Source organism: Anser anser (assembly GCF_964211835.1).
Source record: "Anser anser genome assembly, chromosome: 1".
NCBI classification, from domain to species: domain Eukaryota; kingdom Metazoa; phylum Chordata; class Aves; order Anseriformes; family Anatidae; genus Anser; species Anser anser.
The window spans coordinates 7,896,511-7,919,348 of NC_139720.1; the positions used below are offsets into that span (position 1 = coordinate 7,896,511).

General features: G+C 45.2%; 1 protein-coding gene and 1 long non-coding RNA gene across 8 annotated transcripts; one reads left to right on the forward strand and one right to left on the reverse strand.

Moving 5' to 3' along the window:
- Positions 1 to 69: 69 nt before the first annotated feature.
- MEIG1 (meiosis/spermiogenesis associated 1) lies at positions 70 to 7,224 on the forward strand. Of its 5 annotated transcripts, XM_083848746.1 has the most exons (6): positions 124 to 175; positions 1,026 to 1,126; positions 2,257 to 2,350; positions 2,644 to 2,773; positions 4,634 to 4,796; positions 6,839 to 7,224. In XM_083848746.1, exons 4-6 carry the CDS (start codon positions 2,670 to 2,672, stop codon positions 6,965 to 6,967), a joined length of 396 nt encoding a protein of 131 aa, XP_083704872.1. In that variant the 5' UTR covers positions 124 to 175; positions 1,026 to 1,126; positions 2,257 to 2,350; positions 2,644 to 2,669; the 3' UTR covers positions 6,968 to 7,224. The 5 variants fall into 5 exon arrangements, with proteins under 5 accessions (XP_083704871.1, XP_083704874.1, XP_083704870.1 ...); XM_083848745.1 differs by lacking the exons at positions 124 to 175; positions 2,257 to 2,350 and adding an exon at positions 70 to 106; XM_083848744.1 differs by lacking the exon at positions 2,257 to 2,350 and having other exon boundaries at positions 120 to 175.
- Positions 706 to 14,126, reverse strand: LOC310904441. 3 transcript variants are annotated; one of them, XR_014588341.1, is made up of 3 exons: positions 9,935 to 14,108; positions 7,531 to 9,810; positions 706 to 2,513 (listed from the first exon to the last, which is right to left on the reverse strand). It is a non-coding gene; the product is annotated as an uncharacterized lncRNA (long non-coding RNA). The 3 variants fall into 3 exon arrangements; XR_014588343.1 differs by lacking the exon at positions 706 to 2,513 and having other exon boundaries at positions 6,947 to 9,810; positions 9,935 to 10,105; positions 10,393 to 13,559; XR_014588342.1 differs by lacking the exon at positions 706 to 2,513 and having other exon boundaries at positions 6,947 to 9,810; positions 9,935 to 14,126.
- Positions 14,127 to 22,838: the final 8,712 nt, after the last annotated feature.

Consider the following 22,838-nt stretch of genomic DNA (forward strand, 5'->3'; position numbering starts at 1 on the left):
TCCCTCCGCGATCTCGGCCAATGGAAAAGCTGGTCCCGCCTACCCGTTGACCAATCAGAATCAGGTGACGGGTGACGGGCTCCTCAAAATGGCGGCGGCGGGAGGGGTTGCCTAGCAACGGGGCGCGGAGGGGCCGGTGTGGGGCGAGGGGGGAGGCCCCGGGGCGGGCCGTGAGGTCTCTGAGGGCCGGGTCGGGGCTGGGGGAGACGGCTGGGGGGGGACGGCGGCTGGGGGGGCTGTGGGGTGAGGCACGGTGCTGAGTGGGGGCTTGGGGTGGCGGGTTGGGGGTTGGAGGTAGCAGTATGGCGGTCAGGAGGGGGTTGTGGGGTGGGGATGGGGTCTTGTTGTGGGGTTGGGGGTCGTGGTGTGGGGTTGGGGTCGTGGGATGGGGCCGTGGGGTGGGTTTGGGGTCTGCAAGTCATTTGTGGGCATGGTGGAGAGACTGGGGTCCAGTCACAGCTGTGGGTTGGAGGCTGGTGTCGTGGCCGCGGGGCTTGGGATTAAGGTCGTGGTGGTGGGGTAGTCTCATGGTCATGGTGGTGTCTGCGCCGGGACAAACGCCTTCTGCAGCTCCGGCTTATGGTTATTGGGACAGAGGAAATCCCAACGTCTGCCCTTCATCACTACCTCTGTACACCCCGTGTTTTTTGAAGGGACGTTCCTGTCTAAAAGCTCTGCACATAGAAAGGAAGGAGAAAACAGGAATTTTGTAGATTATTATTGCAATTTATTTCGTCACTGATCATTAAAGCACCCCCTCTTTAACAGAGGCGGAGCAGGAATTGCGTTGGTTGGGCTTTGGCTGCCCCTTGCCTGTAGGTTTCAGAGCAGGGATTGGATGTCACGATTGTGTGGTGGGAGCCCTGCTCTTCCTTGCTCTGTTGTCTCTAAATGTTGGTCTCTAAATGATAGCAAGGAGCTGACTGGACACAAGGTGCATGCTGAGCAGTTTGGTGGTTGTGGTGACAGTTTAAGTGCAGTCTTATCTTTTAGAAGACGTTTTATTTCTCTTTATGAACTTTAAGGAAACAGAGGAAACAGAATTGGAGAAAGAAGATAAAAAGAAGCACTGTGGAACAACCATTGTAGTAAGACACAAATACTACACTGTCTCAAGAACTTGAAAGTAAGTAGTGAGATGCTCCTTGCTTCTCAGCTTTTAGTGGTGCTTAATACAGCTAAGAGAAGCCAAATGCCCAGGACTTCAAATACCAGGGAGTTCTCCTGTTCCAGCCCCACGGAAGTAGGTTGCTGTATTCCCTTTTCTAGCAAGTAGCCAGGATGAGGATATTCCTGATAGGTGTGCCTGCACACACACACTTGCATGCTGTGTGTTCAGCCGGACACACAGACTGAAAACTGCATTTACTGGCACCCACATAAATACAAACAGAACTCATATAAACGTGAAGTACACAGACTGTTCGTCCTGTTCTCCCTCTCCATCTGATCAGGACTGAGGTTCACTTGTGACCCCACCACCACCACAACTACCTCATCATAAATACATCCACATTTGTGAATCCTTCAAGCATTAGCTTTTTACACCGGTATCTCTCACATCTGGCAAATTCTCGTACATACGGTAGTTTCTTTCATGTTCTGGACAAGAGGCACTGGATGCCGAAGTACGGGAGGTTCTCTTTGAACATAAGAAAAAACTTCTGTACTGTACAGGTGACTGAGCGATGGAACAGGTTGCCCAGAGAGGTTGTGGCGTCTCCCTGCTTGGAGATATTCAGAAGCCATCTAGACACGGTTCTGGACAACCTGCTCAAGGTGTTCCTGCATGAACAGGGGTTGGACCAGAGGATCTCCGGAGGTCTCTTCCAACCTCAGCCGTTCTGTGGTTCTGTTTAGTCAGTGTAACGTCAGGCCAGGGGCCTGGATGTCCGCCTCAATACCTTGGCAAATACAAAAAGGTCTCATGTAAAGTCTGTTGAAGTCATTGGAAATACCTGACTGGTTCTAGGACCCCAGAGAGGTCCTGTGAATGCTGCCTTGTATAAGCATTAAGGAAACAAATATATGCAGGCCCAGGCTCGTTAGGATTCCTTAGAAATTATGGTGTGAATAACATAAAAAAAAATTCCCAAGGACAAAACAGAGGTATGTGAAATGTCACCATTTCCCCTACAGTAAGAGTAGGCAAACATTGTTTTAGCAAAGTTCACTGTTGAACAATACCATTTACATAAAAAGCGTTAGTGTTATGCTGAATTATATTTTCTTACTGTCGTCTTGCACTGTGTTCAGCTTTGGGCCCCTCAGTACAAGAAGGACATCGAGGTGCTGGAGCATGTCCAAAGAAGGGCAACGAAACTGGTGAAGGGCCTGGAGCACAAGTCCTGTGAGGAGCAGCTGAGGGAGCTGGGGTTGTTTGGTCTGGAGAAGAGGAGGCTCAGGGGCGACCATCATGGAAATGACGGTTCTGTTCCGTAGGCTGTCTGTAGTACGGCTCAGCTCGTGCTCCTGTACAGAGAAACCGGCTCTGTGCTTGCAGCTCGGGGGCGCTGCAGTAGACAAAGAGCACAATTTTCAAAGGGCTTAAATAGCATAGAAAGGATAGATTTTTTTTATTACTATTTGAAGTCACCACGGTGGCACTTTAACTGTGTGACCTTTGTACCTGGTTTTGAGCAGGAACGCCTGTGGACAGGCCACCAGCAATGGTGAGTCAGGAAGTGCCAGGCACGTCTAGATGCCTTGGAGAAGTACATGCATTAGATGAATTCAGCACATCCTGTGATGAAGTGCTTGACCCTAGTAACGTGTAAGTTACCAGACAACACTTAAGAAATACTAAACCATTACAAATTGTAGCTCTAATGTCGTCGCTAATAACGTTAACTGTGTCGAGTCCCAGACTGACAGCAGTTCTCAAACACAGTTGAGCATATACGTGATGGGAACAGCTCTGTAATGGCTGCAAAAGGACACTTTGCAGCGAGGGATTAATTTTATTTTATATATATATTTTTTTTGAGATAAATATTTCCAAGACTACACTAAAGATTTATAATAAGGATATATGCTGAGCATATAATTTGCACATGATAATTCATAACTGGGTGGGAAAATTTACTTTGTTTTTGGATTTTTTTTCAGTAGTAAATGTGCCGCCTGCCCTTACAAAATGCCAGTAAAGAGCTGCAGAGCTCTTACTGCTTAATGCTTGCAGTGCTGAACTGCCAGACGTTTAGTGTTGCCAGAAAAGAGTCCTTGTGCGTATTTTTTATTGATCTTTAATAAAGCATGTGTGCTAAGAGATGAAAGGCCCTTTTTCGCTAATGGCTCTTATACTGTCGGACAGCAGAATTGCAGACTTCTGATTCTACATTATGATAATGACAATTCTTGATATTTTCCCAAAGATGTGTATGCTGCAGCGTGACTTTTTTTTTTCCTTTCCTGCTTCTTTTAACAGACTAAAAGCATTTGAAAAGGCATCAGCTTTCGACTTTTCCAGCCCTCGGTTGATACAGGAACTTGCTAATTAAGGAAATTTTACTTTGTGCAGGATTTGGAGGCAGCATACTACCCAAAGGGAGCGAGACTGTTCATCCCCTCACTACGAAATCCATAAGCTTTTTCTCCTTCCTTCAAAATGTCATCCTAATTGCAAGGCTGAAACCTGGTGACATTACAAAACTAGGAGAGGACCCATTTCTGTTATATCTTGTACATATGGTAGAGTTCTGTATGGCTGCTTACAGAAGCAATATAAAGTTCTGGTTTTGATAGCAGAATAAGATGTACTCAGGAAAGCAAATGCAGTGAAATTCAGATCTAAGGTAGAAATCAAATAATTCATATTTTTTAAAATACAGTTCAGATCCTTCATTGTTAAATTTTCACTTTTTTTTTTTTAATTGGTTAAATTTTTGTTTATTTGATTTTTGCACCTTGAGTTTTACCTCCCAGGTTTAGAGTTGATTGACCTATTCGCTATTTCTCAGCAGATTTGAACAAATGGGTTTGGTGTGGGGACAATGTCAGTGACAGTCAGTGCAGATTTGGGCTGGGCAAGCGCAGACTAACATGAAGTTTGGTAGGTTGTGTGCCTTTCCTTTTCCTTACCCCACCCAACTTATTTCTTAAAATCAACTCTGTCATCTCCATATGACTGGTGGTGTATTTCTCCCTTCTCCTCTTCCATCCTGACTGCTTCCTGTTCTTCAGTAGCATCCCATTTCTTCATTTTGTGGTTGCTAGTTTGGTGTTCCTTCAGTAGGAAGAAAGAAAAACCTGAAAAGCTGCCTGGCCCTGGGGGCAGTGACTATGAAAATATGAAATTAGAAACAATCACAGGGTTTTGTTTATTTTTTATGCATCAGTGGGCACCAGTAAATTTTAGGCACCACTGTTAACTCAGGGTGGCAAAAATATCATGATAACAGTTTCCTAGATGTAGAAGCATAGGTGACTTGGGTTTGTTTGAGATCGAGTGCATTTAATTTAATTCTGATTGTTTATAATGTTTTTTTTCTTTTTTAACCTCAGACTTTGAGTTGAAGACATTATTGTATTGTGTATGCTTTTTTTTGTTGTTGTTCTACTCATCTGTATTCCGCCCTAACAAAATCACTTACTTTGGCCTTCTCTTATTTCATTTTCAAAAATCTAATTTCAGGAAAAAGTCTGAAGCTTCTGCAGTCATGGCTAAAGCTGACCTCAAGCCAAAATCTATACGTCATGCCAAAAATTGGTCAGATGAGGTAGAGAACTTATACAGATTTCAGCAAGCTGGATACAGAGATGAGTTTGAATATAAGCAAGTAAAACAAGTTGATACGGTAAGATTTAGAACTCTGCAAGGGTTATTGCATTAAACTTCTGTCTCATGTTAAATTATTAAGTAAAAATGAAGGTGCCTCTTACTTCCTGTCTTCAGGCTAGCTTCTGGTAGGTTTTTTTCTCCCAGATCTGGCTTGAATTCTTGCATTATTATTAACTGTGCAGAGTAATTTATTTTGCAAAAGTGAAATAGAAACACTCACCAGCCTGTGTTTTTGTTTTACATTTCTTATGCATTTAGAGGTGTTAGAGATTTGTTTGAATAGATGTAGCTGCCATCTGAAAGACTAATTCAGCTTTGAGGGAAGGAATATATCAGAGGTAATTCTCTGTGAAGTTCCCCCATTCCTAACAGGTCTATTAAGAGAGTAAACACATCCATTGTCAGGGGGCTCAGTCCTGTGTCATTGCTACCAGCTTCACTTTTACTGCTGAATTACATGGTAGGATAGATAATCAGACCACGCGCACCCAAAACTTGGTTTCTGTCTATTTCTGAAACTGTCCCAAGTAGAAATGTTTGATGGCAACTGTGGTAAAGGGAGTTGTGGCAGAGGCATTTGTCAGCTGAGCACATCAAGGACCTGGTCCTCTGGTCGCTACAGTTACTGGTAATATTCCTTAACACATCAGATGAGGTAATGAGTAATAGCCAGATACGCAGTGGCTACCCGAGATTCAAAAGAGCAACAGAGAGTTTAATTCAGCAAATAACCTGTTATCTTTATTAGATCTCTGTGATTGCTCTTCCAAAGCACCATAAATCTCATGAAAAATACAGTTTAAAATACGTTAACCTCCTGTGCACCTCAGTGTGGAATGTTCCTAAGAAAGTCACTCCTCATTCCCATTAAAACAGCAAAATGTCAATGTGCATAATAAAACACAGTTATTTATTTTGTCGTGGGCTCAGACACCACCGTAAAGGCTGTAGAGTAAATTCCTGTGCGACAGGAAATCCTGTAACTAGTGCGGTAGGATCAGTATACTCAAGATTTATGGCAGGGTGTAAACAATTAAAACCTCATAAAGGTTGAAGAACGTCGCTTACTCCAATTTAAAATGATTGTGCATTCTGTTCAGACTTGCCAGGATCTGGTAGTGGTTCTCTTTCAACTTACACATTTGAAATGTCTTATTTTCTCCGTATTAGGTTTCCATAATGCAGTTATGATTAATGATGCAATTATAATGTAGGTGTAATGAATATTAAGGCTTTTAGCTTTAGACAGAGAATGCAGATAACTGTGTGTCTAAGTAATAAGGTAAGGAAACTACTACTTCTGGAACTCTCTAGTTAGAGAATGCTCTGCGTAGGCATCCTATTGTCAACTCTGCCTGGAAGAGAAATAAGATTCTCATTACGTGATTTTTTCAGGTTCAAATTGATCAGAAGCAATCACAGTTCAAGCTGCAGATAGGTGCCTACCCAAGCCCTAAAGCTGTTAAACTAAAGGCTTGCGCACTTGGTTGTTCAAAGCTTCACACTGTGGATACCGAACAGCACCAAGATGATGCTGGTGTCCTGCAGGATTGATCCTGCTGTTTCTGAGACCAGCTTTTACAGTACACGTAGCTCACTTTATCTTTATGAAATCACTAATGAAATGCATGATGTACACATTTTTCATGGTCAGAAGAATCCTGAAGAACCACTTAAGTCTGTGTCAGTCGTAGAGAAGTGGAATTTTACAGCATCTCAGGTTACTGAATAAATGAATAGCATCAATGTTTTATTCCTAGATATATTCTAAAAGCTTTGACTGGCCCACTTTCTAAATGACTCTATCAAATATTCTTAGATCCTTATTTCTAGACTTTTCTGATCAAAAAAATTCTTTAGCCCAGACCAGAAAACTGGTTTCTGACATCCTGCTTTTAATCTTCTGTAAAAGTCAAGCAAATTAGTAGCAAAGTAGTGCTCAGATGCAGTGAGGTTTTCCGATGGAAGTGTACCCTATATTTTCTGCAATATAATGCACAAACATCATTCAATGCAGGCTTGTTCTGGTGAAAGTATATCCTTTTATTCTATTTGTAGGTAGAGTGTTGGCCAGAAACTGGATTTGTTAAGAAGCTTCAGAGAAGGGACAATACCTTCTATTACTACAATAAGCAAAGAGAATGCGAAGACAAAGAAGTTCGTAAAGTGAAAGTTTATGTTTATTAATTTTGTTACTGTTCTAATGTTTGCACTGTTCTGTAAATCTGTTGGTTAGGATCTGTAAGTAAATGAGATCTGTGTAATCTGACTTAACTACAGATGTCGTTCGTAGATAGAATGGGGAATGTAGGAAATGTAGAGTGACCTGGAATTATAGACAGGGGAACTTCTTTTTTTTCCAGTTATAATTAAAAGTATTATTATTCCTAGTTACAAATGATTTGATATCAAAAATCAACAATAAAAAAAAATTAAAAAAAACATGGCAAAGGGACGTCATGTATTTGGGCTGTGTGCGAAGTCCATTAAAGGTAGTCGCTAATCTTTATTCTGAACAATATGCTCTTGTTGAGAATGGCTAATGTCAGCCACGGTCTCTTGGTATAGCTAAGGACTACGAGGCTCTAACAAGCAGAAAACTTTATTAAAGGACGCTGAACAACCAAGCCGCAAGGCCCAGTGCTGAACTGCGGATTTAAACAACTGCTTATTGTGATAGAAACAGTTACAACAAGAAACCTCTTTCTGAGCGATAGGTAAGGTACACCCGAAGTCTTTTTTTTATTTACCTCAGAAGCAGCATTTAAGCGAAGCGAGAGCACAGCTGCCTCCTCCGGTCGCTCCAAAGCAAGGCCTCCGGAGCCCAGCAGCCTGGCGCCTGGGGACCTGGGGTCTCTGCTCAGCCTGCGGGATGTGGCTGCTGCTTCCCTTGTGCAGGGTCAAGCCAGCAGCAAAGCTGAGCACACATCGCAGAGACGCACAGACACCCAGGACGCTGACATGGCCCGTCACACAGACCGCTACAACGTGATGCCTTCAACAGCACCTCCTGGCAGGATTCCTATAAAACATAAGCACAGCCAGCAGGCTCCCTGCTTCCTCTCCAGCCGGCAGGGCCAAGTCAGTGGTGCAGGTGCACTCGCGCCACGTTCCAGGTTCACAAGCACATGCAATTCTGCAAACGATCTGAGTACCAGCGCGGCCCCTCTGCGTGCCACTCACCTCGTTCACTCAGCTCCCCGCCAGTAAATAGTTTGGGGAACACACGCCGTCCCCATCCCGGTGGGATCCCCACCGGTTCCCCTGTCTGGCACCAGTTTCCACTCACACACGCGCAGGGCTCACAAGTAGCTGGCACTTAGTCCCTGCAGCACACGTGAGAGGGAGAGCGCGATTACACAGAGAGCGAGTTAAGATTTAATAAGAAAAGATCCAGTAAGAAGGTGGGACAGGCTGTGGTGGTCAGGTGCAGGGCTCAGCCACACAAGCATGATGACCAGTGCCATTTTACACGAAACCACCTCCCTGTTACACGCTTTTCTGCCCACTGCCCCCCTTTGATCTGCCTTGCCCTGCATGTTTTGCCCTGTGGATCCCACCGCCGCCCCTGTCCTGCGTCCCCCTGATTTCCAGTCTTAGCAGCTGCAACATCCTGGTTGGTTTTCCTAGGAGCAGTGGCTCTGACTCGTGGATGGCCCAGCTCGTAGTGCGACAGGCAGGCTTTGTTTCTTGTCAATGTCTTCGTGATCGCTTTGTCGGATCTATGCCCCAGTGTGTTTGCTTATTGCTTCCTTTTTTTTTTTTTTTTCCTTTAGCATCCCAATTTAGAGAGCCCTTTATCAGCCAGCCCTGCTAGAATAAACATTCTCACACTTAGCAATCGCTGGGACTGAGCAGGTTTGTTTCTGGTGTTTGTTTTGTAATGTGGAAGTCCTCAATCAGATAACCCTGCTGGAATAAACATTCCCACATGCCAACTTCTTTCCTTATCAATGAGTGAAACCCACCAGGTTTGTTTCTGGTCATTGTCTTTGTTAACACCAATTGGTCAGGATTTGTCTGTAAGTGCTCGTTGTTTTTTTTCTTGTTTGTTTTCCTCCTCATCCCAAGTTTGCAAGGCCCCTGGTCAGCCAATTTTAAGTCAGACAAATAAACAGCCTCACCTGCTTCGGAAATGCTGATTTTTGTAAGAGTTGGCAGATTCTTCTGGCATTGAGAGAGCGAGCTGCCTAGATTTTATTACCAAAACTTTTAAGCACAGTGCGTGTGCTGAAAGGTTGAATCTCCCTGTCATATTTAAAAGATTACCAGTCAAAAGGAAAAAAAAGCCTTGTAATTAGTGCTGGAGACCGGCTTACGGGCATCCCCTTTGGCAGCCTTCATGCTGTGTTTGAGAGTTCGCTCACTTCATTGTAAACCAGAAGATCTTGTGTTGACAGTGACAGTTTTGGTTATAATTGTCCTTTGACATCTAGTTTGTATTCACATTTCAAGGCAGTTCATGCTAAATTTTAGGTTCCTTACAACCCCTTTCATTTGTTTAATTAATTTTTATCTGGGGCTGTGAAGTCAAAGGGGCTCATTTTCTGTTTAAGAAGAAGCAACTATGGGGTTCTTGCCCAAATGTGCCTGTGATCTCAAGATAACATTAATCTAGCGTAACGATGTTTGCTGGAGTTACTCTTCCCGATGTGGAGTTGGTATTCAGTTCTGCTTGCTGAGCGTGAAGTTGATACGCAAGCACTAACAAGTCTTCTGTTACTGTCATGCTGGATGTATCGCTTTTAGTCAAAAAGCTATAAAAAAAGTGTCAATATTTTATCTTATTTCATAAATCTTTAACTGAAATGTCTTGTCTGTCACCTTGGGTCTTTCAAGCATATCAAAGGCTGTCAGCTTACTCATGTCTTAGCTAAAGCTCTCTAAGTTGTAAAAAAGGGATCGGAAGGGGGCTATCGAGGAAGCTCTGCTTCATTTTCAGGGTGACGCTCCAGTTCGCGTGGATTATCTAGTTAAATAACTTGTGCTTCCGGATGCCGTTACGGAAACTTCACACTCAATTTTAGTAACTTTAAAAAGAGAAAGGAAAACACATTTCTCCGTTTTATTGCCTGGAGATAAGAATATGCGCCATTTTTTTAATTAGACTCCAAAGCAAAAGTAATTCTGTGGAAGTACTTCCATCGTACTCACCGCTGGCCCTCGCAGGGCACACTGCAGTGCTGGCAATGAACAAACGGGTGGCAGGGCTCCCTCTTAGCAAGTATTTAACCAGCTACCCACAGGAGTACATGGTCTCATTCTAATTCACTCCACGGCTTTGTGCAAGGCAAGGATGAATGTTTTCTGTGCTTGTTGAAGCTCCTAGAAGGTGGTAAAACAAATGTTTCCAAGACCTACTTCTCAGGCTTTGTATTCAACAGTTACGAGGGAAATGGCAAGGCTGCAGCCTCTCTGAATTCATCAGCTACAAGGAGGGAATAAAGGCTGTATTTTTGTGTTCTTGGGTGAATTTCAATGTTTTCAGCCTTTACGTGAATTCATTATGCAACAGTATTGTCTGAAAGTGATGCTACGGTTATATGATTGCTTTACAGTCACAGCAGCTCATTAACCACACAGAATGACAGCACGAACATTTTAATACTCACTTTGGTACCCGAGCGGACAATTCCAGCCCTGAAGACACTGGAACCTCAACTTTTCAATGTTTAGACACGGTTCCCTTGTTTCAAGATGCTGAAAATGATTGAGTGGCTTCAGACTCAGTAAAGATGACTTTAGCTCAACAGCTGTTGATGTCGCTGGGCCTCACACTTCAGAAAAGAGGGGGAGCCTGTCTGAAAGCAGCTCGAATCACGTTGCCTTATTTTCTTTGCATGTTCTCTCATATTGCCCTTGTTCCACTGACTGTTACTTACGTGTGGGAGCTGCTTCTTAGCAGCCTGCCTGTGCTCACGTTGTAATGACTTACACTGCTCTCAATAAAAAAGTTTTATTTCTTGAAGTTGAGACTTTTCATTTCCTTGAAGTCCAGCACAATCCCAAGAAGCAGGGGAATGCCTGCTGGCAGGAGAGTTCCAGGCTGGCACCAAAAAAGTGCAGTGTGACTTTGAACAAGCATAACCATATTTTTGGTTACTCCGTTCAGCCAGTGCGTTTACATATCTCAGTGCTGGGACACAAAATCTTTGCTCTTTGGTGCTTTCGTGGATTTTTCTTTCTTTTTTTCTCTCCCATACTTAAAAGCTTCAATACTCTTCCATGTGTTATAGATGGAAGATTGGGGGCACCCCCCCAGGGACCCAGGCGGTCTCTCCACCCCTAGCAGATGGATGGGGCTGCCCTTTTCTGCTGGAGTCCAGCCCGTTGCAAGGCTGAGCACGTGCTCTAGAGAGGCTCATCACCGTGTGCGCTCTCGCTCACACACTTCCTGGCTTCACAGATCCCTGGAAAATCAGCAAGGCCTCTAGCTCCATCCAATGCCTGTACCCAGGCTCCGTGACCTGTCCCAGACCTTGATCCTTTCCAGCTGCGGGTCTTCTACTCACCAGCCAGCGCAGCCTGAAGTTTGCAAGCAAATTGCAGGCACGCGGGGCTGAATTCACTAGGGAAAGAAACAGCCAGGCTGCTGCAGGCGCTGGCGGACAGGGAGGTGACACAGAGAAGATGGTAAAAAGGGGATTGAATAAGGAGTCAGGCCAGGCTGTGGGGGTCAGGTGCAAAGCTTGGACGGGTGAGCGTCCCTCTAACCCTCCTCCTTGCCATCTTCTCATACTCCATCCTGATCGTGCCCTTTCCATGTCTTTGGCCATTCCCCCGAACACCCCATAGCAAGCTTTGGGCAGTTCTGAGTCCCCTGTTCTTCAGCATAGGAACCAGGTGCATTAATTTACCTGGGATACCTCTTGTCACCATTCCCTCAATGTACAAGGATGAGTTAGGAACTATATGAAACCCCTAAAACATTCAAGGAACTTGCAATTCCCAAGTTTTTGCATCTTGTAGAAATCTATTTAAGGGACCTTCAAGGAGTAGGAATGATGTTAGTAATCCTGGCAGCCAGCTATGTTTTTCTGAATTTTTGTAAAAGATACTGAATTGAGAAAAGACTTGCAAAATAGCTATCCGGGTTAAAACCTCACAGAATAAATAAACTTGTCACTTATTTTTAAGAAGGTAACAGAAAAATCCATTTTTGCTTTTAAATTAAAAGACTGAATGATGTTTACAGTGGGGTGACTCTAAGAAAATAGTGCCCCAAGCCCCCTCAAATAACCCATAGTACTCACACTAACCATATTTCCTCCTTCTTAACAGTCACAAACCAAGGCTGACCGCCACCACGGCTGGATCCGTTCTTTTAACTTCCCACCAGCTGCTGCCTGAGGAATCCTGGCCTTCGTTACCCTCACTGCTATCACCTGCTCATTGACGTTTGTGCGTGGTTAATTTAGCACTTCCCTTGCTGTTTGGTGTTTCCGTGGCACTGAATCCTCCTTCACCAACAGCTCGCTGCCCCAGGTGCTCTCATTTCTCACATCCTCACACGGGGGAAGGAAACGCCTCAAAAAAAAAAAAGAGGAGGATGAGGGAGGGAGGGGAACAGGGCACGCGTCGAGGGAAGGGTGAGCGTGTGTGGGCAGTCAACCAGGCAGCGCCTCGGAGAGATTTTGTACCGCAGAAGCCTCCTCCCTCGCTGGCAGGCGCTCAGCAATCCCTGGCTGGGAAGCGGGACGTGGGCCCAGCTCTCGCCGCAGATGTTCGCCCTTGGCAGGAGCTCCCCAGCGCCTCAGCCAGAGGAAGGTGTCCTGCCTGGGCGCTGCGCTGCTGGCAGCTGCCGGGCTTGGCAGGGGGACGGAGTGAAAAGCAGGCGGGCTTGATGCGAGCCTGGCTCTTCAGCGCTGCTCAGGGCGCCTGTGAGACCTCAGAGAATCACAGAATGGAATCACAGCATCAGTAAGGTTGGAAAAGACCTTCAAGACCACCTGGTGCAACCATCCCCCTACCACCGACGTCACCACTAAGCCATGTCCCCAAGCACCACGTCCAGCCTTTCCTTGAACACCCCCAGGGACGGTGACTCCACCACCTCCCTGGGCAACCCTTCCCAGTGCCTGACTGCTCTTTCTGAGAAGAAATGTCTCCTCATTTCCAACCTGAACCTCCCCTGGCACAACTTGAGGCCATTCCCTCTAGTCAGCTGCCCTGAGGGCCTGCTTGTCCCAAACATATGGATTCGGGGGGAACCCCCCCAGTGCTGGGACGCAGGTGGGGAGAGCCAGCAGGCGGGCTGCGGGCACCGGGACATAGGCGCTAGGATGTGCATGGAGAGACGGGCTGGTGCTGTGCACGCTCAGTGTGAAAGATCATAACGCTTGCAACTACAGAGATTTATATAAAAGCTCACCAGATTAAAATTTCTTCAGGCCGGAGCACTATTTCAACAGAGTAACTAGATTTATACACCTGAAGGATGAGTTCAGAAGAGGTGTTTAGAACAAATATTGACTGATAAAATGAGTATTGTGAGCAGATTGTTGACAACACACGGCAATTGAAGCAGATGAAACGTAAAAGCTTAATTATGCTATAGATAATAAGATATTAAAATGTCATTTAGAACGTTAGTTTAGGAATAGCTTCTCTGTTATTTACAGTTTTACCACTTGCATCTTTTTATTTTTACCATTCGCATCTATCTTTTTTATCTTTATTTTACCATTTCCATCTGTCAATCTATTTTACTATTTGCACCTATCAGATAGAAAACAAACAAACAAAGAACGACAACAACAAAACCCACCAGCAAATTCTTGTAATTCCTGCTTTTCTATATCAGAGCAAAGTAGGAAGATCCATCTGTGTTGGAGGCATTTTCTTCACATTTTCTTTATATTCATATAAAGAAATATTATACATATATGTAATATGAAGCATTTCTGTTTGAAGTTTTTTTTTCTTTTTCTCAAAAAAAAAAAAAAGATTTCTCTAAATCTATCAAATGCCGTGCCTCTTTCAGTTGAGATTTTTGAGCATGAAGGAGTAGATTGGGAAGCTTCTGTGACACATTCAATAAGATAATGTGAGAGAGGGAGAATCCACAGTCCTCATGAAACTCAAACTGCTGGAAAACATAAAGGAGAAATTTGATTATAATGAATAATTCAGGCAGCACATCCCTGACTCTGAATGTCTCAACTCTTTTATTTGTTCAATCTCTCAAAGATTAAAACATCAACGTGCAAAAAGTAAAACGAATTGCTTTTTGGTGAAACACTGAAAACCTGCTGCATTGCCCCAGTTCTGAGGGATGCCACGGGCTGGGGCTGCGTGCTGCATGTGTGAGCCCACATCTCCCTCTGCTGACTGCCCTGCAGCTCCCCCAGACCCTTCCTTTATTGCATATGATAAAACCTGTGATTTTTATTTATTTTTTTTCTCCTGCTGGTGGGCTAATGTCCTCTCCATCTCCCAGCCAGTGCCCACAACGTCCATGTGCTGGGAGGAGCTGGTTGTCTTGGGCTCCTCACATCAGCCCTAGTGCCGAGTGCTGATGCGTATCGTTTTGGTGATGCTGTATTCCCCTTTGGGTCTGACTGCCGGTGGATTTTTCCACTCACCCTAAAATAATGCATAAATTCTTAAAGGGAAGTCTCCAATAACAGTAAGGGAGAGACTCAAATAAATTTGCTATAAGCCAAGAGAAGCGACCAAGGAGCTTTTGCTAGATCTCTAGATTACAGATATAGTATGCAGAAACAGTTTTGCTGAATTTGGGGTTTGTTGTTTCCATTTGAAGATGTCTGTAACTCTGCTTGATGTCAGTTTAGAGATCCTTTGGTCCTTACAGGCAGCTACTAAGTAAACTTGACTGTGGGAACTGCAGTACATAAAGGGTTTGGCTCCTGTTTTCTTCCTACAAGCGACCTTCAGAAATCCTATGTCTTCTCAGCAGGGCACATCCCTGTGGCACATGCAAAGGCAAATGTACAAGCCCAGAATTGCAGGACTTGATGGAACAACTCACGTCTTTTTCTATGCAGGGTGACACCAGCAATGCCACAAGTCCTCCAGCTGTTTTTCCCACTGATGGTCTGCCAGGGTTGAGTGAACCTCTCCATGGATGGAGATGAACGCACCGCTTTTGGGAGATCCCAGTGTCATGATGGTTTGTCCACTTCTTTCTTTTTCCACAGCATTTCCTTGGGGTGGCTGTTTGATTATTTGTTAGGACAGAGATGAGTTTAAAGTCCATTTTAACAAAGCAGGTTTGATAATCAGTTTTCCTTTGGACTTGAAATCATAGGCAAAAATAGCTCCGGGGTCCTCCAGGAATTTTGGTTTGTGGAAGCTTTGCTAGAAAGCTCCGAAGAAAACCACATCCATTCAAAAAAAAAAAAAAGACCATGCCAAATAGAACAGCCCAAAGGCCATCGTGCTGGGGGCTGATTTAATGGTGCAAAACCCAATTACCAGCCTGTAATCACTAACCGTGATGCTGAGAAGCTGAAATCGCTACGGGGAAGGAGATGGCAGAGCAGTGGCTGCTGCTGCTGGAGCCAGGACTGAGATAAATCGCAGCAGAGAGCCAGCACAAACAAAGAGCTACGGAACAAAGGGATGCATCCCAAAACCCAGGGCACCGGACCACTTGGAAGGACCTGCAGAGCTAAGGACGGCGCAGCCGGCTGGCAGCCAGCTGAGGAGTTACAGGGGCAGCAGCATCAATGGCAAGGATATATAGTTAGCTTTGGGATATGTTGAAGTTTTCATACGTGTGCCGAATTAAATCTTCACCCAGAGAACAGGGAAAACCACAAGATGGCCTTTAGAATAAATAAAATATTAGAGGAGAGAATTTGTTTTTCTTTATGAGTCGGTGGAGCTGATGTTCTGAAAAGACTCCAAAGCTCTCTGCAATTTATGTGCCAAATCTGTTTCTTGGAAGCAATGCCAGGACTATTTTTTGAGAAAGGAGAGCTCCAGCTTAGTGTATAGCCTTGGAACAGCTCTGACACTTAAACACAGCCGGTTGTGATAAATGTAAAGCATACTAAACAAGAGCAAGGGAAGGGAAACTGTATGTAGCCTGATCAGAACAAACCATTGCCATATTAAACCATCTGAGACTTCTTTATATATTATTTTAGGCTTTAAAAACAACAATAACAACAACAAAATAACAGGCTTTTATTTCTGACCAGAAAAGCGTACCTGCTTTTCATAGAAGAATGATATTGCAGAACAAAGTGACTCAGTGTAACAGGGCGTCAAAACTGTGGCAGTCAAATCATGCTTGACAAATTTGGTGGCCTTCTACAGTGACAAGTGGTATTCCTCAGGGGTCAGTACTGGGGCTGGCACTGTTTAACATCTCTGTCGGTAACGTGGACAGAGGGATCGAGTGCACCCTCAGGAGGCTGGCCAACAACACCGAGCTGTGTGGTGCGGTCAACAGGCTGGAGGGAAGGGATGGCATCCAGAGGGACCCGGGCAGGCCTGAGAGGTGGGCCTGTGCGAGCCTCGTGAGGTTCAACAAGGCCAAGTGCAAGGCCCTGCAGCTGGGTCGGGGCAATCCCAAGCACAAATCCAGGCTGGGTGGAGAACGGATGGAGAGCAGCCCTGAGGAGAAGGACCTGGAGGTGGTGGTGGATGAGAAGCTCAACATGAGCCGGCAATGTGCGCTGGGGGTCAGCCTCTTCTCACAGATAACTAGTGATAGAAGTAGAGGGAATGGCTTAAAGTTGTTCCAAGGGAGGTTCAGGTTGGAAATGAGGAGACATTTCTTCTCAGAAAGAGCAGTCAGGCGTTGGGACGGGTTGCCCAGGGAGGTGGTGGAGTCACCGTCCCTGGGGGTGTTCAGGAAAAGGTTGGACGTGGTGCTTGGGGACATGGTTTAGTGGGTGACATTGGTGGTAGGGGGTGGTTGGACCAGGTGATCTTGGAGGGCTTTTCCAACCCTAATGATTCTGTGATTCTATGAAAGCAGCATGGGCAGCAGGGCAGGGAGGGGATTGTCCCCCTCTGCTCTGCTCTCGTCAGACCCCGCCTGGAGCCTGCGTTCAGCTCTGGGGCCCAGCACAAGGACAGGGATGTATCAGAGCGAGTCCAGAGGAGGCCACGAGGATGATCAGAGGCTGCAGCCCCTCTGCTGTGGAGCCAGGCTGAGGGAGCTGGGGGTGTTCAGCCTGGAGAAGAGAAGGCTCCGGGGAGACCTCCCAGCGGCCTGCCAGGGCCTGAAGGGGCTGCAGCAGAGCTGGGGAGGGACTCTGTGTCAGGGGGTGTGGTGGTAGGACAAGAGGAGTGGCTATAAACTAAAAGAGTGGAGATTTTAATTAGCTATAAGGAGGAAATTCTTCACTCAGAGGGTGGTGAGGCCCTGGCCCAGGCTGCCCAGAGGAGCTGTGGCTGCCCCATCCCTGGCAGTGCCCAAGGCCAGGCTGGATGGGGCTTTGGGCAGCCTGGGCTGGGGGGAGGTGTCCCTGCCCATGGCAGGGGGTGGCACTGGGGGGGCTTTGAGGTCCCTTCCAACCCAAACCATCCTGGGATTCTGTAAATGTTCTTGTTTTGAACTTGATGGTAGCAGCTTGTTTTTTATTTTCAGGCAACAGAGCCTGATTCAGTTTCAAAAAAATCACTAAGCAAATGGGGCAGATCTTTTTATCAGTTGTTCATTTCTGTCAGGTAGCAAAGAGGACACAGAGGATCTCCTAAACTTTGAAATGTGGTGGATTCATGAGTTGTGTATCATCCTTGTGATGTCGGCAGGGTTTGCTGCTGGCGCTCTGGCTGCAGGAGTGGGACCACACCAAACGCATTAAAGTGCAGCGGGTGGAATAGGGCTTGCTGCCAAATTGACCTTTTTGCTGAGCTTGCACTTGTAGGAAGAGGACTTCAGGTTGAAAAGGACGTCTGGTTTCCAGGCCAATTCCCTTCTCACACCTCATATTACTTCTCATAAATCAAACTCCATCCTTAAAGCTATCTGGTTATCTGCTCCCGCAGTCCCACCTAAGAGGCTGTCCTAAGCTTCCCTCCTTCGATTGACTGAAATCTCCCAGTCTGAACACGGTACTACAGGTACATCACTCATAGCCATTTGTTTCTGTGCCAGCATAAACCATTAGCTTAAACATTTTATCTCATTCCCTAGCATTTATTCCTTCCTGCGTGCTGTGTAATAAAAAACAAAGTATCCCTTCTCGGCCTCTCTTTTGCCAGGCTAACCAAGCTGAGCTTTTCCATCCTTCCATGTAGGACAGACCCTGCCTTATCACCCATCCTACCACTGAGCTCCTCTCTGACCTGTTGCAGAACGGAGTAGTCTGTCCTGAGTTTGAGTGACAAAAATGATGCCAAGACTCCAGATGGAAACTCACTGGTAGCTTCTTCGGTGGCGTAAATCACTCCTTTTTCCTGTGGAAATTCCTCACCTAGGATCTCAGCAGCCTCTGCCTCTGTTACACTACGTCAGCTCATGAATATCATACGACTGACACAGAAATCTTTTTCCTCCTTTTCCACTTATGACAGACAAATCTCAGCGTGGGGCAGAAATCCCTGTTAGTCCCTAAACGAATGATGAGTCTTGATACGCCCGCGCTGCTCTCGCTGCTGTTATTCCCGTACAGCCCTCAATAAACAATCTCTCAAAGAAACTTTTGAATCTTAGCTTGTGTTTTTCCCTTCCCTGCGGACTCTTGCTACAAAGAGTCATTCATCTCCAGCCTCCGGAGGAATTCAGCTGCATCGTGCCCTGACAGAGAGAAGGAAACTCGTGAACAGGACCACGTGCACGAACCAGAGGTCTCGCTGAGATAACTGCTGCCATGGACTAGGATCTCGTGGAAAACCAGACCGGCTCCCACGGGACATTTGTCACCTAATGATCCAAACGTGTCCTATTGAGGAGGTCCCAGCTCAACAAGACGCAGCATTTGCCAAGCAAGTGTCACCCAGAGACAGAAATGCAATCTATTGAGCTGTTTGTGCCATGAAACCAGATGCTCGGCTGAGTCAGCTGCTAAATCTGCTGTGTGCTCTTGGATCCGATGCATTAATGGCTCGGTCCGATTTGCACTCATCAGATGAGGGTTGCTGCCTCCTAACGGAACGCGTCACCTCCATTTGATACACAAGGTCCAGGTGGGAGATGCAGACTGGTTGAGAAGACATGTAGCATTTAAAAAAATGAGATATCCCAGCAAACCATGGGCTGAGTAACTCTCCTCTTCTGACAGCAGCATGGACACCTGAGCACTTTTTGCCCTTCAGGGTGTGTTTGGCTTGTCCCAGGGTTATGTGACAGCTCACAGGAGCACCAGCTATCACAAACCGCCCCTGTGACTTTGCTGCTGCTCCTGTAGGCACCATAGCACTGGCTCACTGGGACTGTGATCCATCTCTGCAGACCACAGACTACAGCATCCTGGAGGTCAACCTAGTGGGTGTTATCTACTGGCATTTGATAAGAGAAAATATTGTTCTAGAGATCTAAAGATGAAGTCCAGTCTTCTTACTCCTGATCAGTCTAAGAGATCGCTTTCTTACCAAAATCTTAGAGCTTCACATGCTGGAGGCACTGATGATGGGTAAGGAAGGAAACAATAGAAAGGGAGTTTTTGTTGATTTATGTCCTAGAGGGACATAAATCAGTTTGGGTGAGGGGCCCAAAACTGAACACAATATTTGAGGTGTGGTACTGAGCTATGTAAGTGAAGCCAATGGTGAACACCAGGTAAATGGTTTTACTGGTCTTACGGGAACCAGCTATTGTAGGGTGTGTTTGAGTGCCATTGGTTGGTGTCTTCATCTGATCTATTAATGCTTTACATGGACAAGTAATAGTTTGTGTTTTCATCAGGTTATGGCTGTATTTTGCACCTGTTCTTAATTATTGGTGATTAGTCAATAGCTGTTGAAGATGGTTGTGTCCATTTCGAGCTGTAACTCCAAGCATAAATGCAGTATGTGATGCAGGGGACTTCCACGGTCCCTCTCCTCCAGCCAGACCCGACACAAACCTGGGTATTTATCTGGGCAGAGCCAGAGGGTGCTCAGGAATACATGAAATTGCTGGAAAATCAGTGAAAACCCAACTGCGACATTTCCGTAGGTCAAGAGCACTTGCATGTCGGTAGGAAACACCTCTCACCCCGTGGGATTTTTCTTCTGAGTGGATCAAGATGACATGAAGAGTCTCTCCATGTGTCCTGGAGATCCTCCGTCACCAAGCAGCGAGCATGGGAGCAAACGCCGGAGGGTTACGGGAGGTGTTTCTGACTTTCCATCCAACACTTTAGCTCAGGGAAAAGTCAAGCTCAAGACAAAGCGAAGGAGGAAGCTTGGTAATTTTCTGTCCTTGCTTGAATTCAGTATCATTCAGCTTTGAAGTTGCGGTGCTTTGGTCTTCAAGCGCGTTGACCACGAGAGGCTGAGTGGAGATCAAGTGGCGCCGGGCCCCTGTGTACACAGCACGAGCCCCGGGGCCAAGCAGCACCGGCACCACTTTCACCTCTGTGGCTGAAATGTTTCGCAAGAAAAGTGGCTGCTTTCATGGCTCGCTTGCTCGAGAGCTTCTCCGAGCAGCTGCCAGTGGTTAAAGGGAGACCTTGGATGGAGGGGTGAGCAGCAACAGGGCCCCCAACCAAATGATAACACGGCATTTGTGGCTTTGTCGTTTCTTTCAGGTCTTTTATTTAGTGGGGTTTGTCTTTCCTCTCCAAGCCCATGGGAGGTCTTGGAGATGACAGCAGGTAGTAGTGGGGAAACAAGGTCGGGAGGAAACAAAAGGGCCAATTTCAATGAAAAAAGTTAAATCTGTCCTGGGAGCCTCAACATCTACTGCATGTTAATCGCTTTATTTTTGTCCTAAAATGCATTTGGAGAAATGTGGCCATGATGGTCCGGGGATATTCAAGAGGAGACTTGTTTTGTGAGACCAACCGATGTAGTTACAAAAAAATAAGTAATAAAAATAATCGGGCTTTCGTGCACACAAACCCATCTTCAGCTGTGAAAAGGCAGCTGCCAGCTAGCAGCCAAGTGGAGGCCGGGAATGTCTGCACCGGGTGTCACTTGGCAAGCACGGGCAAAAACCTTGGCTAAGGGATAGAGCAAAAATATTCCCTTGTCACAAATCTCAGCTCCAGGAGTAATCACTGCATTCATCTACTTCATGTGCTTAACGCGGGCGGATAGAGAGACCCTGCAAGCTCATTTTTGAGCTCTGCTGGCATCAGATGTCTAAAAAAACCACCGCAACAGCAATAATAAAAAATGAATCTGTTGAAATCATGGTATCAGCTTCAATAATGAGATTCGCTAAAATAACGTGACTTTCTTCAAGAGTCAGCTCGGTGACCTTCACCTGCCTCCTGCCGCTGAGCCGCGCAAGTTTCCCTCCGCATCACAAGCCAGAAACTTTCAGGAAAAAAAAAATGAAATGGAATAAAGTAGAATAGAGTAAAATTAGAGTAGAGTAGAGTAGAGTAGAGTAGAGTAGAGAAGAGTAGAGTAGAGAAGAAGGGAAGGGAAGGGAAGGGAAGGGAAGGGAAGGGAAGGGAAGGGAAGGGAAGGGAAGGGAAGGGAAGGGAAGGGAAGGGAAGGGAAGGGAAGGGAAGGGAAGGGAAGGGAAGGGAAGGGAAGGGAAGGGAATAAAGTAAAATGAAATAGGATAAAACCACAGAATCCCAGAATGGCTGAGGTTGGAAGGGACCTCTGAAGATCACCCCGGCCGAGCAGGATCACCTAAAGCACATTGCGCAGGATGGCATCCAGGTTGGTTTTGAATATTTCCAGAGAAGGAGACCCCACAACCTCTCTGGGCAACCTGTCCCAGTGCTCCATCACCCTCACAGTAGAGAAGTGCCCCCTCATATTGAGCCGGAACCTCCTGTGCTTCAGTTCGTGCCCTTTGCCTCTCGTCCTGTCACTGGGCACAACTGAGAAGGGACCGGCTCCATCCTCTCGACACCCTCCCCTCAGATATTTATACACAGCGATGACATTTCCCCTCAGCCTTCTCTTTTCCAGGCTAACCAGGCCCAGCTCTCTCAGCCTGTCCCCATACGAGAGGTGCTCCAGGTGAAATGAAACGGAGTAAAAGCACAGAATCACAGAATATCCCGAGCTGGAAGGGACCCATAAGGATCATCGAGTCCAGCTCCTGGCCCCACACAGGCCTGCCCAAAAATGCAGACCGCGTGACAAGAGCACAGCCCAAACGCTTCTGGAACGCCGACGGGCTTGGTGCCCTGACCGCGTCCTTGGGGAGCCTGTCCCAGTGCGCGACGTTTTCGTAAAATGAAGTAATGAAATGACAAGAAATAACAAAATAAAATGAAATAATGAAATGAAGTGAAGTAGAATGAAATGAAATGAATAAATAAATAAATAAATAAATAAAATAAAATGAAATAATGAAATGAAGTAGAATGAAATGAAATAAAATAAAGTAAAATAAATAAAATAAAATAAAATAAAATAAAATAAAATAAAATAAAATAAAATAAAATAAAATAAAATAAAATGAAATAATGAAATGAAGTAGAATGAAATGAAATAAAATAAAAAGAAGTAAAATAAATAAAATGAAATGAAATAAAATGAAGTGAAATAAAATGAAATGAAATAAAATGAAATGGAATAATGAAATGAAATAACGAAACGAAAAACAACAGAATGAAATACAATGAAATAAAATAAAATGAAATAAAATGGAATTAGGAATTACGGAATATTGGAATACAATAAAATAAATAAAGAAATGATGAAACAAAATGGAATGAAATAAGATGGAATAAAATGGAATGAAATAAGATGGAATAAAATAATAAAATAAAATGGAATAAAATAAAATGGAATAAAATGGAATGAAATAAAATGGAATAAAATAAAATGGAATAAAATGGAATAAAATGGAATAAAACAAAATAAAATAAAATAAAATAAAATAAAATAAAATAAAATAAAATAAAATAAAATAAAATAAATAAAACCCAACCAAACCAAACCACCCCGAAGCAGCGGCACAAGCTCCCCTCCCTCCCTCCTTGTTCCCCCCCCCCCCCCCCGGTGTGCGCGCAGCGGCCGG

Bases quoted from the DNA above. Each gene is read 5' to 3' on its own strand.
- MEIG1 (XM_083848745.1), top strand. From the start codon at position 2,670: ATGGTGAGTCAGGAAGTGCCAGGCACGTCTAGATGCCTTGGAGAAGTA. The intron at 2,774-4,633 runs GTAAGTTACCAG...ATCTAATTTCAG, and splicing joins GTGCTTGACCCTAGTAACGT to GAAAAAGTCTGAAGCTTCTG. The intron at 4,797-6,838 runs GTAAGATTTAGA...TTCTATTTGTAG, and splicing joins AAGTAAAACAAGTTGATACG to GTAGAGTGTTGGCCAGAAAC.